At 55.1% G+C, this 19,740-nt stretch overlaps 1 protein-coding gene across 2 annotated transcripts in view; it reads right to left on the bottom strand.

Moving 5' to 3' along the window:
* Positions 1-2,490: 2,490 nt before the first annotated feature.
* The window catches only part of PLCG1 (phospholipase C gamma 1), a 38,356-nt gene continuing 21,106 nt past the window's right edge, over positions 2,491-19,740 (bottom strand). Inside the window, exons 3-33 of one of the 2 annotated variants that reach the window (XM_080685595.1) lie at positions 17,717-17,869; positions 17,509-17,602; positions 17,325-17,372; positions 14,945-15,029; positions 14,768-14,851; positions 14,510-14,544; positions 14,249-14,321; positions 14,046-14,147; positions 13,707-13,825; positions 13,537-13,622; positions 13,343-13,463; positions 12,362-12,530; positions 12,099-12,221; positions 11,909-12,010; positions 11,641-11,828; positions 11,210-11,410; positions 11,015-11,134; positions 10,754-10,934; positions 9,915-9,992; positions 9,049-9,152; positions 8,786-8,882; positions 8,448-8,517; positions 7,852-8,009; positions 6,508-6,604; positions 6,157-6,381; positions 5,932-6,080; positions 5,053-5,167; positions 4,788-4,949; positions 4,613-4,701; positions 4,337-4,524; positions 2,491-4,153 (exon numbers count right to left, since the gene is read on the bottom strand). In XM_080685595.1, coding sequence (XP_080541721.1) covers positions 4,111-4,153; positions 4,337-4,524; positions 4,613-4,701; positions 4,788-4,949; positions 5,053-5,167; positions 5,932-6,080; positions 6,157-6,381; positions 6,508-6,604; positions 7,852-8,009; positions 8,448-8,517; positions 8,786-8,882; positions 9,049-9,152; positions 9,915-9,992; positions 10,754-10,934; positions 11,015-11,134; positions 11,210-11,410; positions 11,641-11,828; positions 11,909-12,010; positions 12,099-12,221; positions 12,362-12,530; positions 13,343-13,463; positions 13,537-13,622; positions 13,707-13,825; positions 14,046-14,147; positions 14,249-14,321; positions 14,510-14,544; positions 14,768-14,851; positions 14,945-15,029; positions 17,325-17,372; positions 17,509-17,602; positions 17,717-17,869 — 3,659 coding nt within the window. In that variant the 3' untranslated portion in view covers positions 2,491-4,110. The remainder of the gene's footprint in view (positions 4,154-4,336; positions 4,525-4,612; positions 4,702-4,787; positions 4,950-5,052; positions 5,168-5,931; positions 6,081-6,156; positions 6,382-6,507; positions 6,605-7,851; positions 8,010-8,447; positions 8,518-8,785; positions 8,883-9,048; positions 9,153-9,914; positions 9,993-10,753; positions 10,935-11,014; positions 11,135-11,209; positions 11,411-11,640; positions 11,829-11,908; positions 12,011-12,098; positions 12,222-12,361; positions 12,531-13,342; positions 13,464-13,536; positions 13,623-13,706; positions 13,826-14,045; positions 14,148-14,248; positions 14,322-14,509; positions 14,545-14,767; positions 14,852-14,944; positions 15,030-17,324; positions 17,373-17,508; positions 17,603-17,716; positions 17,870-19,740) is intronic. The other variant, XM_080685596.1, reaches the window with a different exon arrangement.

The raw sequence follows: 19,740 nt of genomic DNA, 5'->3' as shown, positions 1-19,740 counted from the left end.
CCATTCTGACAGGTGTGAGGTGATATCGCATTGTGGTTTTAATTTGCATTTCTCTGATTAGTGATGTTGAGCATCTTTTCATGTCTATTGGCCCTCTCTATGTCCTCTTTAGGGAAGTGTCTATTCAGGTCCTCTGCCCATTTTTTAATTGGATTTTTTAAAAATTTGAGTTGTATGAGTTCCTTATAAATTTTAGATATTCCTTATCAGATCTATCATTGGGGACTACGTTCTACTACTCAGTGGATTGTCTTTTCATTTTGTTGATGGCTTCCTTTGCTGTGCAAAAACTTTTTAGTTTGATGTAGTCCCAATTTGTTTATTTTTCCTTGTTTCCTGTGGCCGAGGAGATATGTCAGAAAAAAAATATTGCTAATGGAAATGTCAGATATTTTACTGCCTATGTTTTCTCTAGTTTTATGGTTTCAAGTTTTACATTTAAGTCTTTAATCCATTTTGAGTTTATTCTTGCTTATAGTGTAAGAAGGCAGTCTAGTTTCATTTTTTTGCACGTATCTGTACAATTTCCCCAACACCTTTTATTGAATAGACCAGCGTTTTTCAACTTTTCCATCCCATGGCAGACATAAACTAATTACTAAAATTCTGTAGTATAGCAAAAAATTATTTATTGGTGACCTGACAAAAAAAATATAGATGTAATTTTGACAGATTTACCAAATTATCTACACTTTTTTCTCCAAAGTGATTTTGTAAAAAAACCAAGTGCCTATACTTGTATATATGATTTCTGGTACCAACTGGACACAACCTTATGCGATGTGACCAATAAGATGCAACCTATTATACGAACTATATATTATGGTTCAAGGCAGCAAATTCAGACCTGATGGCTATTGTTGTGTTGGCTGTTGTCATTTTTTTATTTGACAATCTAAGGGAAAAGAGGTCAGTGCCCCTGAATAGCCAGGTATTGCATATTTTAAAAATAATTCTTGTGGCATACCGGTTGAAAAATGCTAGAACAGACTGTCTTTACCCCATTGTATGTACTTGCCTCCTTTGTCAGACATTGACTTCATAAAGGCATGGGCTTACTTCTGGGCTATCACCCGCCACCCTCCTTCCTCTGAGAGGCACCAGGAAGCTCCAGGAGGAAAGCCTAGGAGGCGAGCAAGAACCTGAGCGGTGGCAGTTTGGGACTGGCTGTCATACCTAGTTCAGTGACTGACAGGAAGTATTTTAAATGAGGAGCCCAGTTCTCCAAGTGGGTGATGCTTAGAGGGGCCTACAATGAACCAGGACTGACCCCCATCTGTGAACCTGAGAAATGTATGTCTTTGGTCTGACCTGTAAAACAGGAAAGGGATGTTTTGAACCTACAACTCTAAATCCACATTGGGCTTGTCTTAAAACAATCTTGATCCAAAGCCACCAACCATGCTTTGGTCTATGCAGTAGGGGATGCTAATTACCATCCTAAGAACCAACTAATTACACTTACCTGTATCCCTTCGATGACAGGTCTTCTTGGGCTCCCTGGGATGGCTTCATATGCCGGTCTCCACCCATCCACCCACCAGGCAGGCAGGCACTCTGTACGGCATGATTTTTTCTCCCCACCAGCACAGACCATGATAAAAGCAACACAGGAGGGGAAGGGGAGGGAAGGGCCTTTTCAACCATATTCTGAGCAGATTTTGGTTGCATGCTCCAGAGGCAACCAGAATGGCACATAGCACCCTATGTTTAACACTGTGTGTGTTTTGAAAGGAGAGGTTTCACACTCCACCCATCAACACCCTAGGTGGGCACCCTGGAGGAGAGGGTGGCCTCATACTCCTTGTAGCCCAGAGGAGGCAAGTTCTGCTTGACCGGGAACTTCCCACCTGCTTCTACTGCAGAAAAAATACCAGGTGATTGTCCCTTGTCAAGCCTCCAGGAACCTGGCTTTCCTAAGCCCACAAAAGAACACACCAGTTAAAGGAAGGAGACAAGGATGATTTATTTGGCAGTCAGATCTTGAGAGCAGCAGAACTAGCAATGGCTACACCTGAGCCCAAACGCAGGCAACGGGGTTGCGTGTGTGAGGCACCTAAGCACCCTCGGGCCTGGCCCCAACCTGTCCTTCAGGATGGGGCTGCCTTCCCCATCTCCTTCCTTGGACCTTCTAACCAGCTAGACCGAAGCTGCCATCAGCTCAGAGGCTTCATTCAGCACCTGACCGCCTGTCCTCCCCTCACCTCCCACAAGGCAGGCACCTCCTTGATCCCTCTTCCAGTCCTAAGGGAAAGCGTATTAAGTCTTTTTTGCCTTAAAAAAAACCACCTCACCAGAGTAAGCTTTGCTATTTCATCTCTTCCCACCCCATTCCTGTCAGTGCCTTAACACCCCAAATCGAACCCCCAATAGGGCAGGCCACACACTTGCTGCTCTCAGAGGCTTCTCCATGGTGAGGAGTAAGTTAGTTATACCATCAAGAAAAAAAATATTTTAAAAAAGTCTTTTTTAGAAGGAAAGCTTTCCCAATAAAATTTAAAATTTTTAATATTTATATTATAAACCAAACATTGGCAACCATATGTAGACATGTTTGCTATGGACAAATCAGGATTTGAGGTCATCCTTTCTACCTTTTCTCAGAAATTGTATGATTTCCTTCAGTTTACAATTCATAATAAGGAGAGTTTAATATAATGTTAAATAATTTACCACCTACCCTAAAAGTAAGCTATAGGAAACTGAATCAATATTGGGACCAAATAATAACAAGGCTTTAACGGCTCAGTGGTTTTTCTTAAGAGTAGATATAAACTGTGAAAAAGTCACGCTGTTAGCTGAGCTGGAAAACCCATAAAAATAACAGTTCTGCCACAGTGCACAGCCGAATTCTTTCCTTTGCTTCCCCGACCCCATCACCCAGCAGCTGTCAGGTTAGACATGGAAGACATAGAAAAATCATACATGTATGGGAAATAAAAGTGAGAAAGTGTGCAAAAAATAAACTTTAAAATTCTATACTCCAACATCATGTATGTCTAATACTAGGGTTTTCAGTTGACTGAACACTTGAGATAATCTCAGGCAGCACCCTCTGGCAGGGCTGGCTGGCACTCAGACCCCGGGCTTCCACTGTAACAGAGAAAGTGGTCTTCAGGATGGGGTTTCATAGCCAATCTGCTGGGGCCTCTGGAGAGCCTTGTTGAAGGAGGGCATGTGAATTGTGTGCAGGAGTTTCCTGAATATACTGGGCAAAGTCCCTAGCTGGGCCTCTGCCTTAGCGACTTGCTCCTCCATTCTGGCCACACTGGTGCCGATCATCCCGACAAAGGCCTCAAGTACGTCCACAAACTTGACTACCTGGTAAGCAGGTCCTCAGTGATGGGCAGTGGCGGAGTGTGTAGCCCAGTGGTGCGCCCAGTTCTGGGCTCTTGTCCTTCCATGGCCCCGAGGCGCTGCTGTGGCTCTGGGACATGTTGCCTGTCCCTGCTTCAGGTGGTGCCCTGGGGCTCAGCCTCCTCCACTGGCCCCTCGAAGGGCAACCTTCCATGGCCTGCGACGCCCAATACTGCTACTTTTAACATGATCCCCTGTATCTTTCAGGCTGGGTCGTGTTCCCCGCCATGGGCAATGTGCCCTTGTGCTGTGTCCTCCTCCTCGGGCAGGCCCTGTGCTCCTATGCCCTAACTCCAAGGCCAAACTGTGGGGCATCCACTCCCCACCCCTGCCCGGCTGTGGTTTTAAAGCTGCAGGACAATGTAAACTTGGTTTCCCTGGCCCAGCAAGGCTGCTGCTGCTCCTCAGAGCCTCCTGTGCTACCAGCTGAGGCAGCCTCTCTCTCTCAAAGGGGCTTCGGACATGGTCCTGGCCCCACAAGATGGAAGGATCCACCTCCAGAAGTCAGGCCAGATGTGTGTGCTTAATGCGAGACACAGAACAGTTTTTGCCTTCACCCAGGCTGGGGTGTGGAGGCCCCAAACAGGAATACATCTTAATGGCTTGGTTTTTGTTTAGCATTCTCTGCTGGAATTCAGGCTCCAGGCTGTGAGACCAGGAAGGGTGCTATGGCAGGCCGCTTCCAATGAACCCAGTTCACGGCATTCCAAGAGGCACGCAGCACCTGCTGCTCTCCACGAGGCTGGGGCACAGCTAGAGGCGATTGTCTCCGTTGACCCGAGTCCTTCGTGGGGCCCTGGACAGAAGGGACAAGTGTCCTTACTGGCAGTAGGGCCTTGCAGCCCAGCCCCAAGCCAGACGGTTACAATGCTTATACCAGGAGAAGAGGGTATCAAAGGACGATCGACTGAGCCACTTCCCATCTCTCTAGCACCCCCTCTGCCGAGATGCATAGTGGCACCTACTCCCCACCCCTCACCTTCTCTCCCGGCTGTCAAAATGGTCTGCGAGATGCTCCTGGGAGATGCGAAAGTCCTCAAATGGCTGCTGGTAGCGCGCTTCAAAGGAGCCTTCGCGGGCCCGGCCATGGAACAGCTGGCCCGAGGCATCAGAGCCTCGCTCCCGCAGGGACGTACCACTGAAGGGACTGAGGTCACCATTCTCCTGCTTCAATGAGGGAAGTGCACCTGAAGTCAGTGACTCCCCTGCACCTGCGAGGCTGCAGCCCGGCCAGGGTCCCACCCCCTGCAGTTACCTTGGCAGGGAAAATGTCGACCTTGACCAGCAGGGAAGCCAACTCCAGGTCCTCACTGTAGTTGTTCTTCAAAGGCACTGCTCTGTACCCTGGGAGGAAAGCCTGGCCCTCAGCCTGGGGGGGAGCTGAGGAAGGCCCCCACCCTCCCACCCCAGATCACAGGCAGGATCCTCACCTGTCTTCAGGCCTTTCACCGGGAAAGTAGCCTGAGCCAGGAAGTTCTGGTCACTAAACATGTCTTCCTCATATACCACAAAGCGCAGGAAAGCGAATTCAGGGTTACTGATTTGGAAGTGGAAGGGCTTGGCCGGCCACACGGGGTTGAGGCCATTGTCCACTGCAAAAGCAAGGATAAAAGGCCTTAGGCCATCACCTCAAGAGGATAGGGCCTCTGGTGCAGAGGGGAGGATGAGGACAGTGAGTGGGGAAGGAAGGCTCACCCACAAACTCTGTCTTCTGCTTGCTGTTGTCATACTCAGCTCCAGCAACCTCAATCTCCACAAAGGGACACACAATGCCTCGGCCATTCTTTGGTAGATGCCGGGCACCTAGCACCTGTAAGGCAGACAAAGATGGGCCTGGGATTGTCCTTCCTGCTCCCTCCAAGCCCTCACTATGCAGTGAAGGCAGTGCGCCCTCTGCTGGGCCCCCAGGACACTGCCCCTTAAGTCCCTAGGAGTAACTGCTGACAGCAAACATTCATTTGAAGGTGTCTTAGCTTTAACCAAAATTTTCATCTGAGTTTTTGCAATCTACTTCACATTATATCCATGTCTGTTTTAACATAGAAATCTTTCAAATTACCTCTAGGGGAAAAAAGGAATCTCTTCTCTCGGAAGCAGATGCTCACCCCATACTCTCCTCACACTTCCTCCAAGACTGCTCAGGCCCCAAGCACCCTGAACCCCACATCAGCAGGCGCATCAGGGTTGTTCAAGAACTGCGAAGGCATGCGAGCCTGGGCCTGGGGTAACTTGCTCCACTGAGCACCAGGCCCCTGGTTCACCACTGGTACTAGCTTCCTGCCCACATTCTGCCTACTCCTTCCAGGCAGTGGTTACCCTCAGCTTGGCTTCAGGAGCAGCCTGACTCCTTAGTCAAGAGCCAGCCCTGTTCACACCCGGCTGCCTCTGGCCTGTGCCACTCACTGTCCAGCCCCGCTGCAGAGACTGCTAGCTGCCTTTCCACCTTAGAGGACAGTTATGTCTTCCTCAAGCTCAACAACAGAGCAGTGCCCTTCCCGTCTTATTAACCAGCATCCCATCTCTAACTCCTGAAACGAGTCCAGTGGAGCAGCCCCTTCCCGCTCTGAAGCCCACCTCGATGCAGATGGCGCATGGCTCCAGCCCGCGGAGACTGCTCTTGTCAAAGGGGTCGAAGGCCTCGTCCCGCATGGTGCTGGGCTGCAGCACATAGCCACAGTGCCCGCCGGTCATGAAGAGGGCCTGGTTCATCTGCATGGGCTTGTCTGCAAGAGCCAGGTTAGTGACCTCCAGCCCCACTGCCCAGGGTGCTCCTCCCCGCCCCACAGGTCACCTCCTCACCTGGGGTCTGGAAGTTGAGGGCCACCAGCTGACTGCCACAGATCCACATGGGCAAGGGGTCATAATTGGAGGAGTCCAGCCGCTGGCCCTTGGGGTAGATGCGGGAGAGCTGCAGCCGGTTGTACTGCAGGAACTTCTTGCCTTTGGCCTTGTTCACATACTTCTCAGCCTTGGTTTCCGGGAAGGATGACATGTCCCGGTAGCAGGCACGTTCTGTGCCAATCTCTGGGCCAAACAGGGAGAACACTTACAGAGCCCGCCCACCCAGGCAGTGTTGGGGGGCCAGCACCCGGGACTAAACACTACCGCACCCCCCCATGGAGAGCACCCCCACTGGGCCTCGGCCCTTACTCTCTTCATCGAAGGGGACAGGCCGGCAGTAGACGACAAGCTCGGAGAGTTCCAGGGCAATCTTCTTCCTCCGCTCCATCATCTTCCCCTCAGTGAGCTGGTGACACACACAAGGGTGCTGTAGCCCCAGGCGGAGCCCCACGGAGAAGAAAGTAGCCCCTGCCAGCCTTGGCCAGTCCACAGAGTAGGTCCCCTGCACCTTCCAGACCCCACTGGATCATACACAGAGCCCTCTATTTCGGCCTCGACCCAGAACTGTCCCTCCTCTCTGCCTGAGGAGAGGATGGGGTCCGGGTTGGCTGCACTACCCAAGGATGCTTTTTGTCACCATTTGGTACCTAGCTTTCCGCAGGCCAAAGGGCCATCACCTCCTGGTTCCCTGTGACTTCACTGGGGACTTGGGCCTCTGGCTCGGTCTTCTGTACCCCAAGGACCATCCTTCCACCACCCTGAGCCTTACTGCCTCAGCTCCCCTAGTCCAACACAACATCTACTTCCACATTTTGGCGACAGAAGCCCATTCTCGAGAGCCCCCATCCTGTCCTCTTACCCCTGGAGGTCCACTTCCACCAGGGACTCATCCACTTTCATCTAGACCCTGGGATCCATCCCTCCAACCACCTGATCTGCCAGTACCTTATCCCAGACCACACTTCTGGCACAATCCTCAGACCCGTCCCCCCTCTGTTCAGCTCACAAATCTGTTTTGAGGCCATTCTATCCCACCCTAAATGACTAGGGCAAATGGCCACCAAGTAGTAATTCCCTTATCCTTGCAAGTACTTCCTTCTCTCCGTTTCCTAGGCTCCGTGGAAGGGTCCTCCCTCCCCCAGAAGGCTGACCATTCCAGCCAAGCTCGGGCTCCATCCTGCTGGCTCCCGAGCTGTTGGCATTAACGCCCACCCAAATCCCAGCCCTCTACTCTTTTCCACAGCCAGGTCCTGAAGAGCCTGGCCACTGCCATCCAATACCAGCCCTCACACTGCCCTGGCTCTTGATAGTGTCACCAAGGCCATTTTCTGCAGCCAAACCCAAAGGGTACTTTCAGATTCTTCCCATGCCTGTGGGTGACTCCACAGCCCTGTCCTTCCCAGGCTCCTCTTCCTCCTCTACAGTCCTCATGCCTCCTGAGCACCCACACCTGCTTCCAGCCCAGGACTTCTCCTCTTACCTCTGCCCTGTGTATCCAATTGCCCGACTGAGATGACCCACGTGGATGGTCTCACGTATCTCAACACACCCTAACAGGCCACATCGCTAGCTCATGTGGGTTTCCTCCAGATCCTTGCCTAGAGGCTCACATGCTGCCCACCCAGCACCCCGCAGACTCCAGCAGGCACTCACCCTGGCATCTGCGGTCTGGGCCACTTCACGGATCTTTTTCACCCAGTCCTGCAGCTCCTCCTGTGAGTCGGCAGCAACATCCAGGGACCACTGCGCCACTGATGCCATACTGATGGAGAAGACGAACGGCCGGTTGTTCTTGCCCTCGGGACGGATGGCTGGGGGAGCAAGAGAAGAGCTTGGTCAGATATTTCTCGGTGCCTTCACCAAGTTTTCTCATCACCTTTCCTCCTCCCAACACTTGGAGGGAGGCAGCGCTACTCTGTCAGGCCTGTTTGCACTGCCAAAGTGGGGAGGCCAGGGCTTGAACCCAGTCTGTCTGATATAGGCCTCAAATCTGGACCCTGGGCCCCTCCCCGACCATCTGTCACACCGTGTGACTCAACCCATTGGGACTGTGGATGTCAGCATCAGCCACTGTGCCTGGCCTAGGGTGAGCATGCAGGAAGGATCCTGGGTGGTGTCGAGGGGGTATCTAAGTATGGGAAGAGCTCGGAGTGAGAGCAGCCTTTGGGGCCACCACTGGCATCCCCACTTGGAGCATGGAGAGAGCCTAACTCTGAGGAACAGTAGGTAAGAGAAGGGATGGGACTCACCAATCTGACAAGCTGGAACATCCAAGACCCCCCGCAGCAAGTCCCCCAGGGGGCTGTTCTCGTCCAAGTGCTGTGGGAAGCAAAGCCCACAGGGTTCGTCAGCAGGTCTTCTGTATACATGCATGTGAGGGGATGTCTGTTGCATATGACAAATACATCTTATAAGTGTGCACATGATTACACAGACGTGGCACGTGTATGTTGGAGACCATGGACACCACAGCTGTGATGACCGCACATGTGGGGTGGCTGTCATGCACAGGCACACCTGTGTGATGGATGTGTGCACAGGGAAGCTGGTGGTGGGACTCCTGTTCTGCCAGCAGTTCTAGCCTCACCTCCCTCTCAGGTTCCAGGACTGCTGGGCTGACCATCTCCTCCACGTAGTTTGACGGGAACCAGAGTTGCTTCTTCCCACCATAGTCTCCCCGCCACCTGTGGAAGCCACAGGCTGCTGACCCCCAGCAACCACCCCAAACTCTCACGAGGGGGGTATCCTTTGCCAGGGACCCCCACAACCTAAGCCCAGGCAGGCACTGCGGAGACACGCGTGGGACAGACGGGCACTTACAGGGCTCTCCAGCCCAGGGACCCAGCTCACCAGCCTCCGTCCTGCTTCTCCACATTCTGGATGATGGCGCTCTTGGTGAAAGTCAGCTCGTCGTCTCTCTGGGCCTTGTAGTCAAAGAGGGCTTTGACTGCACACTGCACGGGGAGAAGCAGCGGTGAGCACAGTCCCTGCCTGCCACTCTGCCGACTGCAGCCTCATGTGCACACACCAGCACCTGGGCTTCCCAGCTGGGGCCCAGGCAGCAGCCCGCCTAGTTGCAGTCCTCAACACTGCCCTGCAGGAGGCTCCGGGACAGATGTCCCTGGGACAGAGCCACGCCTCTACCCGGGAAGCACCTCGGGGCCCAGGTGAAACCTTGCAGGCCCCGGCCTGGGCCCCAGCAGTTAGGGCTGGCAGGCCGGGAGGGAGTGCCTCCCCTGGGATCCCATCATTCCTCATCTGAAAAATAAAAAGAAGGAACCTTCTCCCAGGCTCCCTGGCTGCTGAGGAAAAGGGGGGATGGGGAAGGAATAGGGCACAACTCTTACCCCTTAGAGAAAAAAGAGAAAGGTCCTGCCTGAAAGATTGCCACGAGGTGAGGGAGTGAGTAGTAAAAACAGTTTTCTGACAAGTATGCTCCCCTTCCCCCCACTGCTGCCAAGGAGGAAACCAGGGTTACCCCGGGGAACAGTCCACAGCGTCAGTGCTGACCCCCAGGGACGGGCTGGGAGGGGTTGGCCCTGAGAGAGCTGCGGCCACACACCAACCACACATCTCTCACAACCTCTCAGGCCTCGGAAAACCACAAACACCACTTCTCCACCAAGACCACAGATGGGCCCTGAGCAGAGAAATGCAAGCCCCAAGCAGTTGGGGACTATCCCCCGCTTCCTGTGCCCACAGGCCCGAGGCTGTACCTTAAAAGTCGGCATAGGGTTTGCCTCCACATAAAAGCCAGGGTTGCGTCCCTCATATAGGGCTCCATAGTCAGGCTCCTAGAAAGGGGACAGAAAGGGACACGTTAACACCCAGAGACGAAAGGGGTGCTGGCTGCCACATGCCCCTTTCCTAGGGCAGCCAGTCACTAAGTCTGCCCTCTTCACTGGCGCCTGGTCTTCCTACCTCAGTGGGCATGGCCTCACCTCTTCCTCTCCACGTTCTTAGCTTGAGACCCACCCCATTAGCGAGCTCACTGCAGCGGAGCTGTTCGGCAGTTCCCTCACTCACTGCTGAGCCTGGCCCCCAGCACACTCTTCACCACCCCAGCTCCAGTGGATGGCAGTCTTCTCCCTGGCCATCCGCATCACTGATGACAAGAGTCTCAAGTGGATCTCCTGTCCCAGACTCCTTCCTTTTATCCAAGGCCATGACCCGGTCCAGAACCCTCACTGGCGCTGCACCATCAGGTCCTGCCTTTTCACCAGTCTCCTCCCCCTGGAGCTCTGTCCTCCACGATTCCACTTCTATAGCCTACTCTCCTGCCCCAGGAACACTCTAGTCCACACCCGGCTGGATAAGCCCCCAGCCTCAGGCCCATCCTCTCCCTGTGTGGACTCCAGGACCTCCTCACCCACAACTTGGCTCACAGGGACCTCTGCTTGAATGGCTATCCCCCACCTCATCGGCCTAACTTGTGCCCAGTCCTGCCCCACATCTGGAATATCCCGACTGGTAGATTCTGGGCCTCCCAGCAGTGAGCCCGGGAGGGTCATGCTGGTCTCTCCTCCGCCTGCTGCAGCCCTCCACCGGTCCTCACAGCTGTGCCTATCTTCTCCAGTGCCTCCTCATTGATGGGATAGCGCAGCTTCATCTTTCGATACAGCGGATGCTTCTCGTAGTAGCTGATGAGGTCGACAAGGCTGTCAAACTCCGAGTTGCCCAGCATCACCGTCTGGCCCTCCTGCTGGACGCGGCAATGCTTGATCTTGCCTTCAGCCCTTGACAAGGACAGAACAGTCACACAGGGGACCAGCTGCAGGCCAGCACCACCTCCAGCATCCCAGGCCACACGACTCACCGAAAGGAGATGGCGTAGGAGTTGGGCTCATTCCGTTTCCGCACCAGAAAGGCCCCATCACGGGGGACGCGCATCAGCATGTGTTCAGCCTGCGCTCTGGTCAGGCTCGCGTGGTACCATCTGAGGACAGGCCTGAGTCAGGACCCCTTCCTCCATCACCACTCAGGTCCCACCCACCCCCATTCCCGCCCTCACTCTTTGCTTTCGTGGGCATTGGTCTGGGGGACAGGCTCCGAGAGGCGCATCTCAAATTCATTGCAGCGCAGGGGCACCTGCTGGTAGTGCGTGATGAGGTCATAGAGTGAGTCAAATACAAGGTTGTCTGTCAAGAAGAACTTGGGGGTCCCAGCATCCTGCCGGGAGTGGATCCGGCAGTGTTGGACCTTCCCGTTCCGCCTGAGGGAAAAGGGGAAGCAGTGAGCACAGGCCCGAGTCCCAAACAGGCACCAAATCTCAGAGCGGGGACAGGGCAGCCCTGCAGGAGGGAGGCTGCTAACTGAGTAAGTGTGTGTGAGCTTGTGGGCGAGATTAAATGTTTCCCCTGAAAGCCTGAAGGAAAGAAAATGAATCACAGCTACCTCAGGGTGGTGCTGCACCCATGTGCACAAGCATAGGGAGTGGGTTACCAGAAAGAGAGGGTGTAGTCGCCAACGAAGGTCTCGCTCTCTCGCACTAGGAAGGAGCCATCGGGGGCCCCGGTCTCAATGCAGTACTCAGTCAGCAGGCGCTCGGCGATGTGCCGCCCGTCCCGTCCTGCCCCAAGCTTCCCATGGAACCACTTCTCATTGGAGTGCAGTTCAGTGCTGCCACTGGCCTGCACGGGGGAGGACGACAGCAAAGACACTCAGTGACTCTGAGCCCAGCCCAGCCCCCAGCCCTGGGCTGGCCCCTCACCTCCTTGGGCTCTTCCTCATCCTCATTGCCCTGGTCACTGCTGGTCTCCTCAGAGTAGTAGATCTTGCTGCTGGTCAGAACAAAGTAGTGGGGATACCACTCCTAGAAGAGACGCAAGTGGGGTGGTGACAGGGTGCTCCCACCACCTGTCCCACCCTGCCCAGCCCAGCCCGGCCAGTTCTGCCCTCACGTGGTTCACGGGGTCTTCCAGGTAGAGGATGCCATTCTTGATGGAGTTGCTGATGTCGTTCTCAGAGTACATCACAGATGAAGGCACCTCCTCATAGGCACTGCCCTCAGCCAGCTTCTTGTGCTGTGGGTAGCAGGCCAGGATATGGCAGTGCCAGCCGGAGTCCCAAAGCCCCACTGCCTCACCTAGGCCCCAGACCAGCAGCTTGACCAATGACCATGGAGAGGTGCTGAGCAGGAGGCCCACCAGCCCATCACCCCTACCTTGATAAGGATCTTCCTCTTGAGCTGGTTGGGTGAAGGGAGCCCGTCAGCGGCAATGTCCACGGGCTTGGTGAGGAGTATGTCCCCGAGCACTTTCTTGAAATACTGGGCCATGTTCCGCTGCTGAGCAATGCTGCAGTGGTCCTCGATGGACAGGATAACCGGGTACCTGCAGGGTAGGGGACCAGGTGGTGGGAGCACCCTGTCACGATTCCCGTCTCTTCCAGAAGTCGTATCCCCACTACTTCGTTCTGACACAGACCTTACGGTTCTGCAGGGTCAAGTCTCAGTCCAAACAGCCCTCACAGTGAGGTGTTATGAGCCAAGGGCCTGGGGTCCCATTTACAGGGAGCTATCCCAGAGAGGAGGCAGGTTCTGGCCACTGGAAGGGTGGCGGGGTGCTAAAGGGGCACCTTGGGGACTCGGATCTGCCACAGTCCCATGAGTTGGTCCCACAGTGGAGGCTGCCCCCGCGAGAGAGAGATCCCACACCAAAGAGGTCAGGAAAGAGGAGAAGCAGCCTCCAAATTCAGCTACTGGGGGGCCCTGGTGATTCCTTCACTGAGGCAGCAGAGACCAGTGCCCTAGTCACTGCTGATCTCCTCCCAGAGCCCGTCCCACAGTGACCACAGGAGAGGTGAATAGGAGTTGTAGAATGGGACATGGGACAAAGACAATTTTCTGGGCTGTGAAGGGAAGAGTTGGCAGGACAATGGTCAGGGTTAAGGAAGTATCTTTTTTAAGGACAGGAAGAGTTTGACTGTGTTCCACAACCTAAAGAGAAGGACCCACGAAAGGGGGGACAAGGATGCAGGAAACAGGGAGTTCCGTGGGAAGCAATGGCTCGCGCAAGCAGCAGGAGAGGAAGGATGGAGATGAAAGGCAGGTGAAATGGGGACAGGGCCTCTGAGGGGGCCCTCTGCCTTTTGCCATAGGAGAGAGCTGAAGCCCAGCTGAGCCAGGGTCCCTACCCACACTCACTCTGAGGCCACGAAGGCGTGCTCCTTGATGGTGTGCAGGACGTCTGAGAACTTGATCTTGGTTGTAAGGGTGTGCCCATGGTAAATGACTGGCATCCCATCCGGGCCGTCCCAGCAGTCCACTGGGGAGCAACATGAGTACCGTCAAGTGGGCAGGCCTCCCATCCTCCTCCCCCAGCCCTGGCCCCAACGCACATTCAATACAGCGACAGCCCATGCGCAGGCAGCGAGCGTAGGCTTCCAGGGAGGACTCGCTGGAGAACTGGTCCCCGGTCAGGTACCTAGATGGGGAAGGAAAGGTAGGGTGGTCAGGGGAGTCCCTCCCTCCCCACGTCGGGCTGGGTGGGGCCAAGGGCACCGCTCACGTGTTGTGGGAGGAGGAGATCCAGTAGTGGGAGAGAGGGTTGTTCATGGTGTCCGGGCACACGGCATCCAGCTGCGAGTTCCACACACTGTTCTCCTTGGAGAACAGGAAGGTGACAAACTGTCCAGGAACACATGGGGAAGGGAAGAGAAACTGAGCCCCAGGCCTAGCTCACTGGCGGGGGAAGGAGAGAGGGTGCTCAGTCTCAAGTGGGGTGGGCAAGGTAGACAGTGAGGGGAACAAGGTGGCACCCCTAAGGCAAATTGGCTCCTGGAAAACTGGTGGGGTTCTGGTCAGCCCGACCCATCTCTCTGACAGAGGGGTGAAAGGCAGGCCTCACCTCCTCCAGGGAGAAATATGGCTCCTCAATCTCTCTCAAGGGATCTCGGAGGAAGTCGAGCATGAACTCCTGCACCTGGAGTCGGTCGACAGCCCACAGCTCCTGATGGGGGTGGGCAAGTGGGGGCACATAAGAGGCTCCAGTCAGTGATGAGCCCAGCCCCCCTCAGCTGGGAACCCTGGCCCAGTCCCAGCCCAGCATACCGCCTGGTACTCGAGGAGGAACTGCTGGAACTCCGGAAGGGACATTCGGCAGAGCTCCGGCCGCTCCCCTGCCCTGCAGGAGAGAAGGGAAATGCCTGGCGGCCAGCTGGCTCCCATGGTCCACAGACAATAAGGGGCCCCTTGGAAGGCAGAGCCCAGCTCCCAGCCAGCACAGCTGCCAAGAATGATCCAATATGGCTCACCCCCTCCCACTGCCTTCCACTTGCATAAGGAACCCCACCTCCCCACTTCAAACCAAACCTTGGGGCGCAGGCTTCCAAGAAGGGGAGGTCCATCTGCAGGAGACAGAACCTGGTCAGAGTGGGAGCCCTGGGAGGCCAGGTGGGAAAGGGGCTCTCAGAAAGAAAGGCTGGGGTGACAGATGGGGGTAGGCCTCAAGAGAAGAGCTGGAGAAATGGCTCCCAAAAGCCCCCAAGCAGGGCAGCAGGGCTGACGCAAGCAGGGCTGGGACAGGAGAGCAGGGGCAAGGGCCGTGGGAGGGCAGGTAGCTTCATGCACCGTCTTCTGGTCGCTGTACATGAGGCTGCGGTACACCTGAGCAAACTGCCCATAGGTGATATCGCTGCTGCGCAGCTCCAGGTCCTGCAAGGTACACCACAGGATTCTGGTCAGCCCCACTGGCCATGGGCTCCCAGCCTCCCCCACCCACCCGCAGATAGCCCAGGAGGCCCTTACCGTCAGCCGCTCTCGGAGGGAGCGCATGTTGGGGACCCGGTAGTTGACCTGGGACAGCATATTCTTCAGGTCCTTGGCTGATATACTAAAGAAACATGAACATCTCCAGTGGCCTCACCCAGCCTCTCATGACCTCTGACCTGTAGGCTGAATCCACCTGGGACTAGACAGGTAAACAGCACTACTCTGAGACTTGAAGTCCTGAGGATGAGGCTGGATCAGAGCCCTTTCTCTCAGTTTGGTTTCCTCATCTGAGCAAAGAAAAGCCCAGGGTTCTGGCAAGGAAGGAGTGACCAGTCTCAGTAAAGTGAGGCCCTCCTCCACCAGCCCTGATCCAGCCCATACCTCTGGCCCCCAGCTCTCTGGCTCCCATCTGGACAGAAGCGGGCAGCCAGATGCTGCAGGTCCAGCTCATGCAGCCTTCCCCCCACCTCCCCGCCTCGGCCTCTAAGGGGAAGTTCAGCAGTGCCTCCAACACCACCCCAGGGATGCTGGGAGTTTGAGCCTCCGCACGGGCACTGGGAGGACTTAAGGGGAGGTCACTCAATCAAATACCACTGCCGGTGACTTGGCACCCTCTTAAGCCTGACGGGAAGCATCCCCTGCCCTCCAGGGGTGCCCTGTCAGGAAGTGGGGCGAGGATACTGCTGGGCCTAGAACAGGATGGAGAAGATGGGGGAAAGGCTTTCTCTCCTGGGAGGTGGTATCAGGGAGGGAAGGATGGCAACCACTCCTCTTCCTGCTCACGAGCCTGGCAGTCAGCACAACAACTCTCGAGCGAATCCAGCTCTGTACTGAGGGGTTCGGTCTGCCACCAGCAAGTGCTGTTCAGAAGCACTGGCCCTGTGTAGATGCCAGCTGTTTGACCCTGTCACCAGGAGGTAGGCCGTCAGGGTCCTCACTTCGCAGGTAAGAAACCTGCTGCATCACTCCACATTTGCTCTGTGGACTCTGCCATCAGCATTGCAAGCAGGCTGTTCTCTCTCTCACCCAAAACACATGTCTTGCCCCTGTGTACCTCTCTAGCTACTGCCCACCCCTTTTCTGCTCCCCTTCACAGCAATGCCTTAAAAGAGCCATCCATTCCCTGAACCCTCTCCATTGCCTGTCTCAAGGTCACCACAACCTCTGTGCTATGAAATCCAAGCTGATCTCCCTGGGCCTCCATCTTCACCACACCTGGAGGCCTGGCACAGCTGACTGCTCCCTCTCCCTGGGCTTCCAGGACCATGCCGCCTCTTATCTCACAAGCTGCTACATCGCTTGGCAAGTTCCTCATTACCTCTCCAGTCCCCAACACCCAAGCAGCCTGGGACCAGCCACTGGCCCTCTTCCCTTTTCTTGTTACGCTTACCCTAGGTGATTCTAGCCTCATGGCCTTCCTATAGTCTAAATCAGCCGTGGGCAAACTACGGCCCGCGGGCCGGATCCGGCTGTTCTATCCGGTTCTCTTGCTCTCCTCTCCGCTCCTTTACTTTGAATTTATATTAGTTCACACAAACACTCCACCCATACTTTTGTTCCGGCCCTCCGGTCCAGTTTAAGAACCCATTGTGGCCTTCGAGTCAAAAAGTTTGCCCACCCCTGGTCTAAATGCTCCCCAGGTTAACATCTCCACCCCAACTTCTTCCCTACACTCCATTTGCCCACTTACCTACTAATGTCTCTACCTGAACATCTAAGGGCATCATGAAACTTCACACACTCCAAATGAACTGGTAAGCCCCCAAATGTGCTCCTCCCAGGCTTCCCATCTGTCAAGGGCAGCTCTGCCTTTCCAGATTTTCAGGGCAAAAAGCTGTCACCCTCGACTCCTCTTTTTCTCACACCCACAAGTCCCACCTCCGCCCTGACCCAAGCCCTCCCCCGATCTTTCACCCACAGTGCTAGAGTTGCTGCCCTGGACTCTCCACTAGCAGCCAGCAAGCCTGTGTAAGTGAACTCGGGTTGTGTCTCTCTTCCAAACCCTCCCTGGCTTCCCATCTCTCTCACAGAAACAGTCATGACCTGGTCTTTGTCCCCCTTCTCTCCTTGGCCCCTCTGGCTATCACACTACAGTTTCAAAGTACCCCCTGCACACATTACAAGCCCCCTGGCCTCTTTCCAGGACGCCCAGAGCAAGCTCTGCACTTCCTGTCTCTGCCTAAAGCGGCAGGGCACATGGCTTCTTGTCCCTGGCCTCTTTTGCCAGCCTGCACCATGGCCACCAAAGGGCTTTCTGCAGGAAGCTACTTGTGCCAGAACCACCTGCCAACCCCCAGCCCCTTGGAGGCAGGTCCCCTGAGTCCTCTGGTTCTTCAGGCAGCTACCCTGAAGCATGGTTACTGTTATGGGTGCCCCAGCTCACCCTGCTGGGCTAGAGCCACAGCTCAGGACCTACCGATCCTCACGATTCCGATCCACCGAGTAGAACTGCTTCCGCAGCCACCTGGAGGGAGAAGCCTGCAGTGAGGGCCACTTCTCCAGCCAGGGCCAGGCCCAGGGAGATCAGCAGGCTGTCCCTGCCCTGCTCCCTAGATCCCAACGCCCCCAACTCTAACCACAGGGGCAGGGGTGGTTCTTACCTCTCAATCTGCAGGGGTGTGGCTGCCTGCAATGTGTCCTCCATCAGCCAAGTCAAGCCCTTGATCCACATGTTCACTTCATCCTCAGATGTAGCTGTGAGTGAGGGGTGAACAGCTGAACTGAGGACACATACCACCCACGGAGCCAGAGACCAGGGGACATTCCCCTTAACTATTCCCCTGCCTCCGCCAGCCCCTTGACTCCCACCTTGCAGACTGAGGGTCTTCAGGCGGAATTCCATCCCATACAGGATGACAAAGCAGTGTGATTGGTCCGGTCGGAAAGCAGGGTCCTCTTGATAGCGATCAAAGTCCCGTGAAGTCTTCCCTGGGCGGATCTCCTTGATTTCTCGAATGTCAACTAGGAAGGTAGAGAAGAGGTCAAGGTCAGGCTGGGGTCTCTGAGACTTAGCACTGAAACAAGGGCAACCTGGTTTCCTCACTTAATACCACACTCTCCCTCAGGGAGGGACCACAGAGAGACTCCTCTTGTGGAGGGGCAGGCAGCTGGGTGACAAGAGAGAGCTGAGGTGCACCTAAGCATACCTCTGCTCAAAGCTGAGAGGTCTGAGTGAGCTATCTGGGGGAGAGGGAGCTTGGTCCCGTGTACCTTTCCCTTGCTAAGAATACAGCAGGTTACTCTGACCTGAAAAAAAGCTGGAACCTAGAAAGAGAAACAGGCTGTTCTGTGAGGACCATTTCCCTTACACAAAGTACACAAACCAAACTGCACAGTCCCTTGGGGAGGGCGGGGCTGGGCAGGATCAGGCCCAAAGAACTGGTGCATCCTTGAAATGGCCGACCCTCTGAAGTCACCCACAAGCAAATGTCAGCAAGAGGCCTCGTCCCCCAAAGCAGCAGCTGTCCATGGGGTGTTTCCTATCCTGGCTATCAGGCCTGTGCACACCCCTACCCTAACACAGCACAGATGGGGAGCATAGGCCTGAATGGCAGACACCTGCCTCGGCCGCTAATCCAGAGATGATGCTGAGTGACTCGTTTGCCTTTCAGTCTCGGTTTCACCATGTATAAAGAAAGGGCTAGACTGCGCTTCTCTAGAAGGCAGAGTGGTAGAAAACCACTCATGGGCTCTGGGCTGGAACCCAGCTCAGGTCATATTAGCTGTGTGACCTCAGCAGAGTGACAACTGCCTGACCCCACTGCTGCTTCGTTGGGAACACAGTAACCAATAACGGCATCATGAGGATGATGGTAAGATCAAAAGTCCTGAGAGCTCAACTACCCAGCCCTGTAGGCAGCGTGGCAGGAGCTCATCCAGTGCCCACTCCTTCACCAAAATCAGCTCAGGCACATAGGTTCTGAACCCAGGCCTGGAGAAGGCTGCCCGGCCACACACCCACTCTCCCCTGGTGTTAGCTGGGGCCCTGGACAGAAAGCAGACTTACCAGCCAGATAAAGGGACTTAGGGAGGATCAGGTCAAGTGAAAGAAGCCCGGCTTTCTGAGCACTCCCTCAGAGCCCCTCTCTCCAAATGCACTCAGCCCAGATAGGCCTGGAAGATGTGGGGCCAGGAGCAGTGCCAACATGCTGCCTGGCCAGCCTCCGCCCCAAGAGCCCTCCCAGCCCAAACTGCACACCACTGGCTGGAATGTCCCAAGGGGCCAAATCCCCAAGCTCTTTCCCTGTCCCTCTAGCCACAGCTGGGGCACATCCATCCCACCTTGAACAGTATGGCAAGGTTTCTGGCCCCAACCCCAGCTCCCCCTCCACACATTACTGGTTCTACCAGCCTGCTCCATGTCCTCAGCAAGCCCCTCGGGCCTGGTTCTACAGCTGAAAGCCCTGACTTCCCTGCTGCCTGCTCTGCCCCCAGTTCTCACCAATGAGCCATCCTTCCTGAGTCTTCAGAATCTTTACAGAACATTGTTCTCTGGTCCCTCCCCAAGTTGCTCACTAAGGAGAACATGCTTCTTTTCTGGCCTTTAAAGCCCTTCATCATGGGGCTCAATGATTTACCCCCCAGCTTCTGTCCTCCCATCTTCTCTACTCCATCCAAAAAAAGCCGGGCCAATGGAAAGAACAGCCAGCACCTTCCTGTCCCCCATTTCATCTTGGTTCCCAGCCAGGGACTGTCTATCTCCGGGACTCCAATTCTACCAAGACCCAACTTGGAAACGCCTTCATGCAGTGGCCATACCCTTGACCCCCAGTGGCACTATGCATATACACACCTCATCTCCCCGTAGGCCAGGCAGTGCTTGCTCAATGACC

The sequence above is a fragment of the Plecotus auritus genome (genome assembly GCF_963455305.1).
Source record: "Plecotus auritus genome assembly, chromosome: 8".
In the NCBI taxonomy this organism is placed as follows: Eukaryota; Metazoa; Chordata; class Mammalia; order Chiroptera; family Vespertilionidae; genus Plecotus; species Plecotus auritus.
The sequence above is the reverse complement of the archived record's forward strand: the minus strand, read 5'-3'. Positions and strand labels throughout refer to the sequence as shown.